Source organism: Prunus dulcis, unplaced genomic scaffold (assembly GCF_902201215.1).
Source record: "Prunus dulcis unplaced genomic scaffold, ALMONDv2, whole genome shotgun sequence".
In the NCBI taxonomy this organism is placed as follows: Eukaryota; Viridiplantae; Streptophyta; class Magnoliopsida; order Rosales; family Rosaceae; genus Prunus; species Prunus dulcis.
This window is the reverse complement of record NW_023010209.1, coordinates 1-10,394: the sequence shown is the minus strand read 5'-3', so window position 1 is coordinate 10,394 and position 10,394 is coordinate 1. Positions and strand designations below refer to the sequence as shown.

Genomic DNA, 10,394 nt, shown 5'->3' with positions numbered 1-10,394 from the left:
ATTAATGATAGAGTACTGAACGTGCAAGTCTATTATCTACAAGAAAAGGGGTCAGGGAATTGGTACTTCCACACATATATGTCGGTAAGCATTCATATTTTTCAAACTATTATAGTTTGTGATTTAGTAAATGAATTTACGCTTATAGTATATGTGAATGTAGGAGCAAGTAAATAATACAAGTGATGGGAAACTTTTTGAATTGGGTGTCAAACTTAGAAGGGAACTCTCCAAACGGTTCACCGTAGGCCTTAGGAAGTGCGAGAAGGTATCGATTTAAGTTATTTTTTACAATATCTTTAGTGCACTTTTGTATACGCATGTTTTTCTAAGGAAGTCATTGTGCTCCTAGATTTTCATTCCTGTTTTGGATCGAATTGGGAGTCATTGGTATTTGCTAGTGGTGCTTATGGGTGATAAAAAGGTTGAACTATGGGATAGTCTCCCCGCTGCTAAATACAACGCATCTCGTTATCAATTAGCGGAACGAATTGTAAGTTTAATTTACCTATTTTTGGTTTGTATTTTTATTCTCCTAACATCCCGACTATGAATTGATTCGAATTGATTGTCGTGTAGCTGAAAGTGTTGGACTACATTTATAAAGATGAGATTGTCAAACATTTTGACAAAGGATGGCAGTTTGCAAAATTCAACATTGTGCGAACTGACAAGGCCCGCAGACAACTAAATGGATCCGATTGTGGTATCTTCGTCATGAATTGGCTAGAAGATATTGAATGCACATCACACGGTTCCAATAAAGTGAGTCGGCATAAATTTCGTTTCATAGTTTTGTCTTCCATGTCAGATATTTGTTTTCAATCATTTGTTTGACGGGTTGTTATTTTTTTTGCAGTTTCAACATGCGAGCGAGCGGGTTCGCGTTGCACTATCGTTGCTGAAGAACCCAAAAAACACGCGTCTAAAGGAAGTAAGGGAGTCCGCTCGAAGAGTTGTCGACGAGGAACTTGACATGTTGGCCCAACATGGTCCATCCATCCCTCATCATCCCATCGCAAGGAAGCCAATGACACGCTCCCAGGCAAAGTAGAAAGTTTGACAGTAGGTCGTAAGGGATTACACTTTATAAATTAGGCGTAATTGCATGTATATATCCCTATTTGCGCACAGTCGCGGTTCTTTTGTAATATAGCGAGTGCAATTGCATGCACGACTGTTGCACATCATGTAATTGAATTCCATTGTTTGCTTACAAATGTTTTTTTGGTTTTCTTCACAACATCCAACACTGAAATGTAATTACTTTTACTGCAACTGCATGCACGTAGGGTTAATGGTTCAGGTAGTGCAATTGCATGTACTCATCCCGTTTTGCATACAGGAACTTTGCTTTTGCATTATATCATGTGCAATTGCATTACATGACGGCCAATGTACTTCGTGTAAAACATTGGACACTGAGTTTTTTTGTTGCCATCAACGGAACATTATAGCATATCTGGGGCCCAGATGTCTTTTACGAAACAGGAGTTCCTAGTTCATTCATAATACATAATACATAATAAAGGTCTCCTAACCATATTTATGGGTTTTTTTTCTTTTTTTTTCACAAAACTAAACCCTCAAACTATTGTACCATACTAATTATAACATTTAACATCCGATAGTACGGTTGAAATTAGAACATCTGCAATTACATCCGAAATTATGACAAACAACAGTACGCAAATCATAAAATACCGATGCTTCACGGAGCTCGCTTCTCCAATACAGCAATTGCTTCGTATAACTCGATTTTGTCCCACTTTTTTGAACCAGCATCAACAAGCTGAGCGTATTTCCTAAACATCTCAAAGCCGATCTCAATCCCCCCATTGTAAATTTCGTACTTGGTGGTTGAATCTCCTTCATGAAAGATGTTGTTACTAGCCTCAGTCGGAGGCTTTGTGACATCATGGGCTCGTTGCACTTGCTGGCGGATATAATACGAACAATCAACACCATCATCATCACCCACCCCCTTCTTGTTAGGCGTGGAGGAGCCTCTTGAGCTACCAACCATTGAATGTGACATTATTTGGGTTTTCGTTTTTCTCTTTCAGGTTGTGTATTAGTACAAGAGGTGGAAATGTTTCAGTTGAAATGTATAGGAAGTAACTCCTTAAATAATTCTTCGTCTGTAGTTGGTAGCTGGTATTTGGTACTTGGTCATTTGGATTGGGTTGGGTTCCTTTTTCGTTAGAAGGTCAAAGTTTTGTAAACAAACGTTCACTTGAACCAACAGTAGAAAATGTCATTTTGTTTCACTCCTTTGTACAGGAACGGGTTACTTTACTCAACGAACGCAACGCTTACGTTCAGTTGAACAAGCACTCCGTTTCTTTGAAAAAGAAAGTTTGTTGGATTTATTTTTTCAGCGAACATCAAACTTTCCTCCACCAACGTACCTGTTGCATTTGTGTGAAAAAGTAATCCGTTTGTTTCAAAAAGTAAGGTGGTTGAGGCATGTTTTCGGCGAACGGGTAACTTTTCTGAAGGAACGTACGTATTGCGTTCCTGTGAAAAAGTACTCTGTTAGTTTAAAAAAGTAACTATGTTGGCCTTCTTTTACAGTGCAACGGGTTACTTTACTGAACGAAAGCAAACCCTTACGTTAATTTGAACAAACGCCCCGTTTGTTTAGAAAAGTACGTTTGTTTGGGCCTTTTTTTTGGGAACGGGTAACTTTACTGAACGAACCCAACGTTTGCGTTCGCTAGAACAAACATTCAGTTTGTTTGAAAAAGTAAGTTGGTTGGATTTCTTTTTTCGGCGAACATAAAACTTTCCTCAGTGAACGCACCTGTTTCGTTTGTGTGAAAAAGTATTCAGTTTACTTGAAAAAGTAAGGTTGTTGGGGCATGTTTTCGGCGAACGGGTAACTTTTCTGAAGGAACGCATGTATGACGTTCGTCTGAACAATGTTTCCGTTTGTTTGAAAAAGTATGTTGGTTGGATATCTTTTTTCAGCAAATATAAAACTTTCCTCACCGAACGTACCTTTTGCGTTCGTGTGAAAAAGTAGTATGTTTTCTGGAAAAAGTAAGGTGGTTGGCCCATGTTTTCGGCGAACGGGTAACTTTTCTCAACGAAAGCATGTATGCCGTTCGTCTGAACAATCTTTCCGTTTGTTTGAAAAAGTAAGTTGGTTGGATTTCTTTTTTCTGCGAATATAAAACTTTCCTCACCGAATGTTCCTTGTGTGTTCGTGTGAAAAAGTAGTATGTTTTCTTGAAAAAGTAAGGTGGTTGGCCCATGTTTTCGGCGAACAGGTAACTTTTCTCAAGGAACGCATGTATGGCGTTCGTCTGAACAATCATTCCGTTTGTTTGAAAAAGTAAGTTGGTTGGATTTCTTTTTTCAGCGAATGTAAAACTTTCCTCACCGAATGTACCTTTTGCGTTCGTGTGAAAAAGTAGTATGTTTTCTTGAAAAAGTCAGGTGGTTGGCCCATGGTTTCGACGAACGGGTAACTTTTCTCCACGAACGCACGTATTGCGTTCCAGTGAACAAATACTCTGTTACTTTAAAAAGTCAGTTGGGTGGGTTATTTTTTCCGGATAACCCTTGCGTTCACATTTGAAACCCTCCTTTATAGTATAAAAGGGCATTTCAGTGACTGCCTCTTTCACTCACAAATGCATGGCTTCCTCTTCAAACCAACCTCACGGTGTGAACAACCCAAAATAGCAAGGTTGGGATCCAAATGATCCCAAAGTTCATGTTACGCCTAACTTTTGTAACCATGTTCCACATGATTTGCGTCCATGTCAACTTTGCAAGGATCTTTTTTCTGTAAATTCCGATAATGTTCAAGTTTACCGGTCTCCAACTCCCTCGCCTCCAAAGCCACCATCTCCTCTTGTTTGCAAGTGCACCCCTCAAAAGACGGAATGGTGCAGTGATTGCTACGCTGACAAGCTCATTACGTATTGGGAGGAAGTTGAAAAATGGGAGTCCACGGATGACTCGGATGATGAAAACTACAAGTTCAGGGATTAGAGTGTAATGTTTTAGTTTACATTGCAATTTGGAAGTGTGATCCAAAATTAACGTGTTATATTAACGTTTTCTGTAGTGTGCTATGTATCCGTATCTGTGTTTGGGTTGTTCAATTTTATGTTTGTACGTTCGAAGTGAACATTATAACCACCCGTTGTACGAAATTTGTAATTGCGCACAGGTACCTCTGAACTGCATCTGAATACTGCAATTGCATATTATTTTATGCAATTGCATATAACCACTCGTAAAAGTATCGCTACTTTTCAAAAGTGTATATAACAATTACATACGACGACAATGATTGAAAATTATTAAATCCTAAGCTTACGAATAGTCTATAACCCGAATCCAATATAATTATAAACATCAACCATACTTTAAACCCTAAAGGCCAAATCCATTTCAGTGTTAACCATAAAACCCAACCCTAAATTGTAACCGTATCCTAAACCCTTCACTTTGAACACTGAATTGCATAAACCCAATTAAATTTTGACCGTAACGTCCAACCCATTCCAATTTTAACTTGTATGCATAAACCACAAACTCTAAACCCTAAACACTTCAATCTGAATACTATCGCCCGAACTCAATTCAATTTTGAACCATAAAGCCCAACTTAATATCATGTTAACTGTAAAGCCCAACCCATTTCAATTTTAACCATAAAGCCCAACCCAATATCTTTTTTACCCTAAACCCTCACCCAATTTAATGTTAACCGTAAAGCCCAAACCCAATTCAATTTGACCCGTCAAGCCCAATCCAATTCAAACTCAAATTTGAAACCCTCTCAGCGACTTCATTTTTGCGCACTTGCTCCTAAAGGCCAACCCTAATTCCTCTTTTCAATCTATAGCCCATAGCAAAATTCTGTTTGGCGTCGCACCTCCAGCATCATCGTCGCACCTCCAGCATCATCGTCGCACAGCCTTGGTCAGCGTCGCACGGCCAGAGTCAGCGTCGCACAGCCAGTCTTCCCTGCACAGCCAGCGTAATCTTCACACACCAGCGTCATCGTTGCACAATTGGGCTCTGCAGACTCCGATTTTGACCTTACCTGAAGAGGTGAAATTCCATCTGGGTATGCTGCATTTCTGCCTCAATGACGTAAATTAAAATTTCATTTTTAGTTTGTCCAATTGGGTGCCTCTCTAAGCAGAGTTCTGTTCATTAGGAAATCCTACTATTATACAAAATGCAACGCTGGTGCAGGTTGTTGTGGTTTGTGGTTTGTGGTTTGTGTGCGTTTTGTGATGGTTTGTGTGCGTTTTGTCAGGTTGTGTATCTGAATGTTGGTGCACGTTTTGATCTACTAATTTGCATATCCCAGTTATTTGTATGTGCTTGTATTTCCCTCTCTTTCTATCTCTACTATGTGGGTTTGCTCTTTGTGTTGTGTGGCTCTTCATACTCTATCTATCTTAATGAATGGGTCCATTTCATAATTTCATACGCGTTCAAACTCCACCTCTGTGATTAAAGCATTTTACCTGTATGTGATCAAAGCTTTTCATTTGTTTGTATTTCTCATTGGCTTTTTGACTCACTCACTCTCTGTCTTTCTTTTATTGGGTTCTCTGAGATGGGGTGTCCTTTATTTTTCAGACCCATTTAAGTTTCATGCATTTTTCATATCTTGTGGCTTTAGCTAGATAAAGAGAGATAAACACTCCTCATTCCTGAAACTCAGAATCTCAGTTTATTGAGTTTTGGTTTTATTGAAAAAACATTCCCACTTTTCTGTTCATTAAATCAAAAAACTTCACCTTTTGTCACTTTTTGCATTTCTTCTGATTGGAGAACGGTGGGGGGAAGGATGCAGGAGACCTTATTATTAGCTTTTTCTCCTTGTTATTTTTGTTAAAGAAGGAACAAAGTTCTTTTTCATTGTACTCGTTGTAAGGCTGTAAGGATAAAGTAAACGAATCATATCTTCTGAACATTCACTGAATTGGCTTGTTCTGAGTTCCAAGGGAAGTATACAGCAATTGTTGTCAATCACCATTCCATCTGTCATCATTATAAATCTAAAGGGTCTGATTTGGCAAATCCCATGAATCTATTTGAAGATTTCTAAAAACATTGTTTTACCTTAGAGAAGGGTTCGTTCCTAGAATGGGCTGCAAATTTTTTTCCAGATGTAATTGCTGGTTTGGCTGGCTTTTCATTACGCATCCAGATGTATTTGCTTTCATTTTCGAGATGTATTTGCTTTCATTTTTGAGATGTATTTGCTGGTTTGGAAAAAGCTAGGTCAAGCTTAATATATAAATTATGAGCTGCGGCAGTGAAGATAGATTGCTGGTTTGGCTGTAATTGTTATCCTTTGGCTGTCATTGCTGTCATTTTGGAGATGTCATTGTCTATATTTCGTTGTGGGTGTTTTTTAACAATGAACAGGTTGAGATTATGTCTCGTTAATGTGTTGTTTTATTTTTGGTCAAACTTGTTACTGTATTGTTTGATGTTGAGATAGAGATAATCGGTTGGATATTGTTTGCCATTTGAAATCAATAATGAAGGATATTCGAATCAACAATGAGGACGAAACACAAGGCCACCGAGGTTAGACCATCTGTTCAAGGTTCCCGTCGCCTGAAGACCACAGTTGCACAGGGTACGAAAGGTAACTCTTCAGCGGCTTCCTCAAGCTCGAAAAAACGGACGCCAGCCAAACGAATATCGGGTCCTATGGGTAATGGGGTGTTCGGGGTACGTGTGTTCATACCAAGAGACCGCAATCCTTGTTCACCCGTGCTTCACTTCGATTTGGAGGAACATATCTCCTTCAAGGTATTATTATTTAAGTTTACATTTCGCATTTCACACATTGGAATAAATTTTGTTTACCGGGTCACAATCAAATGAAGATTACTAAACCCAAAATTATTTATGCAGCTCACTTTAAAAAAAATCAGAGGGTGTGGAAACAACGACATATGTGCTACATGGTATAACAAAGCAATGCACGACACGGTGAAAGCAAAGGTGAAAGAATCTGGATTTTTGCCCTTTTTGTCAATACTGGGACATGGAAAGAAAGGGGATAGGCCATTACTTGTGGCCTTAGCTGAGAGATGGTGGGACACTACCCACACATTCCCCTTCGATGAAGTTGGAGAGATGACAATGACCCCGACGGACTTCGCAGCTATCACAGGATTGCGTGTTGGTGGGAAGCGATTAACGTACGACTTGGACATTTACAGAAACAAGAACAAGGTGGTGAAATTGTTTGGGAAGCCAATTGCAGACCTACTGGCAGGGGAAAGGAGAGTGCCGTATGAAAGCCTTTGCACTCCGTACTGGAAGAAGAATCCGAAAGATGATAAAGAAGCTGACCAAATTGCAAGGGCATTTATACTGTGCTTGATTGGCTCCTCATTCCTCAATGACAAGAGCCAATACGTGAGTATGCACTACGCCCCCTGTCTGGAAATAGTCTCAGACATTGGTAAATATGACTGGGGCGGTGCGGCGTTGGCTTGCTTGTATAGATCATTGGATTCTTGTTCCAGGGGCAGGTCATCAAGCATGGGCGGGTATTGGAGGGCATGGGAGGTTAGTGTCATCGAATTGAATATCCGCAAAGTGGAACATACTTTTGTGCTTAAATGACTAATTTCTAAACTTGTCTTCTGTAGGTATGGGCTTGCGAGTACCTAAAGCCGTTTGCTTTATCAAGGCCCAGTGGGACCTTGAACACGTGGCCCAGAACATTGAGGTGGGTTGGTGCAAAATCAAAGCGGGACTTGCAACATCACTTGGAACATTTTAGAGTGATGATGCGACATCTAACAAATGATCAGGTATAAACCTCGACGTTTGTGTGAAATTTTATTTAGCTTCAAATGTATGATTCCCTGAGGTAACCAATTTGTGTTGGAGGTTAATTGGAACCCATGGGGGACCAATGAATCCGACATGCCGGAAGCCGTCATAAATAGTGTGTCGGCAACACGTAAACGAATCCTACTTGAGGGACCAGTGGTTCAGCCTGGTTTTTGGGAGAGCGAGTCGCAATGCAAAGTTTAGGCACCACAGAACCTCAAGTACCCAAAATTCCACCGACGACAATGCTTTCTGATTATAAGCTAAATGATGAGGCAGAAGTCAGGGAAGCACTGAATGGGTACCCCGCTTCAGAATGGCTTGCAAATTCATCCAACTATGGCCACTACAGAGATGAGTACATAAGGTACCGCCACTATGAGGACTTGCGTGAAGCGGTACGTTATACGCTGAACACGTGTTCTGTACTTACACTTGCTGCATGAAATTCATATCTAAAATGATACCTAAATTCCACAGGAAGGAGAAGATCGAAATCTCGGAGGGGCCAAAATCAGGGTAGGAAACATCTCTCCTCAGCCATGGTCAGTGCGAATACCATGCTGGGCAGCCGAAAATGGAAGTAAACTTGTGCGGATACCGCGTGGCCAAGATAGCCTTGATCTACCATTACCTGCTGGTGTGACACATGTAAGTAGCTTCCATTGCGTGATATATTCATACATTGTGAAATTTCATGTGGTCATTGGTGTAATTGCATGTGCCTCAATGTAGGTAACTGCTGAAGCTGCGACCGAGATTTTAGAGCTGAATGCTGGGTTGAATGCCGTACTTTTTTCAACTTCATTGGAAGTAAGCATAGAGATCAGTCGCCTACGGCAAGAGATTGTGAGTCGGTCGACTTTCATTTCAGACTGATTTCATAAAATGAACAACCTTCACGGATGTTAATTTGAACTAACAGACCATGGTATTGAACATGAACGCTGTTATATTGTAATAGGCCAAATTGAAGAACACCTCGGGAACAACCATTGGAAGTTCAGGTATTGGTGAAGACGTCATAGATGATGATGCGGAACATGTAAGTTTGTTACCTCCATTGTAAAGTTCGCTGTATAGGATGTTCAATATTGCACTTTGAAATACATTGCTGACAGATTCTGCATTGCAAACCATCATCACAAAATTGATAAAAATATATGTCAATGTTTCCCTGTATGTAGGAGTTTCGCACAAAATTTAAAGCTGACCACCTAGGTACAAAAGGGACGACAAAAAATGTGATACCAGAAGAGCATGAAGAAGATGAGGAAGAGGAAGAAGAAGAGGAAGAAGAGGAAGATGAAGAGGAAGATGAAGACGATGGTTGGATCGACGAGACAGACGTTGGGGAGGAGGATGAGCAAGCCGATGAGGACGAGGTTGGGGATGAGGATGAGGAAGCCGATGACGGCGGGGCCGCAGCAAAGGGTAATCTGACTGCAGAACAAGACTCCCCACTCCAAAAAGGCAAAGTTCAGAAATGTCTTCGTCCACGTACCCCAAAGAGAAAGAAAACCAAGTAAATTATGGAAACGATTCAATTTTCCGGATCATTGGTCCGTTTTGTAATACAATATGTTCGGCATATTTCCCCTGACCATTTCTGATGCTATGTACTTCAATTTCTAGTTAAAAAAAAAGGTGTAATTGTGGATGTACAAAAAAATATGGAGTTCCATTTTTCGTTTGTTGGGGTTTGCGCATAGCCACCCTTGCATTGCATCACCGTCATGCAATTGCATGTGTGAAATGCAAATACAAACCTGCTGTGTGCAAACAAAACATACCTGAAAAACGCATGCCCAACCCTAAATGTATAGCACAAAGACAAAGACAAGAAAGCAAATACTTCGATTTGGACCATATGTGTACCATTCAATATTATGGTTAAGCACATTGTGTTATACAAAAATCGGGCTGTTTTGGAAAATCATTTGTGGTACATTAGAATGACCATTACAACGGATTTTCGAGTACTGAAACAATGTTCGGCTTATTGCCCCTTTCCGTTTTTTATTCTCTCAACTTCAATTGAAAGTTAAAAAAATTACGTGTAGTTATGCATGTAAAAAAAATATGAATCATTTTTCCTGATTCGGGGTTTGCGCACAGCCGGCCTTGCATTGCATCACCGTCATGCAATTGCATCTGTGAAATGCAAATTGAAACCGGCTGTGTGCAAAATAAACATACCTTCAAAACGCAAACGTAATTAATGTATGGCGCAAAGACAAAGAAAACGAAGCCAATTCTTTATGATGACCGTATGTTTATTATTCAATATTAGAGTTAAGCACATAGTGTTTATTGAAATTGGGGATATTTAGGAAAATCATTTGTGCTACATGACAATATTGGATCACCGCCTCCTACATAAAACTTCCGTTCAAGCACCCCCTACAAGTCATAACATCGTTTCTTAACATTACATACATAAAACAATAACTTAATATCATATGAAAGCATATTGTCTATTACTGAATCTACATGTCATGTGAATTTTTACATGTAAACCAAGTTCCAAAACTACAATTGTTTTGGGTTGA

The 10,394-nt window shown here is 39.8% G+C and overlaps 1 protein-coding gene across 1 annotated transcript; it reads left to right on the top strand.

The window, feature by feature from the left end:
* Positions 1 to 6,549: 6,549 nt before the first annotated feature.
* Positions 6,550 to 8,721, top strand: LOC117613204. Its single transcript, XM_034341839.1, has 6 exons — positions 6,550 to 6,804; positions 6,910 to 7,572; positions 7,656 to 7,820; positions 8,025 to 8,240; positions 8,323 to 8,493; positions 8,578 to 8,721. The coding sequence occupies exons 1-6, from the start codon at positions 6,550 to 6,552 to the stop codon at positions 8,719 to 8,721; spliced, it is 1,614 nt and encodes a 537-aa protein (XP_034197730.1).
* Positions 8,722 to 10,394: the final 1,673 nt, after the last annotated feature.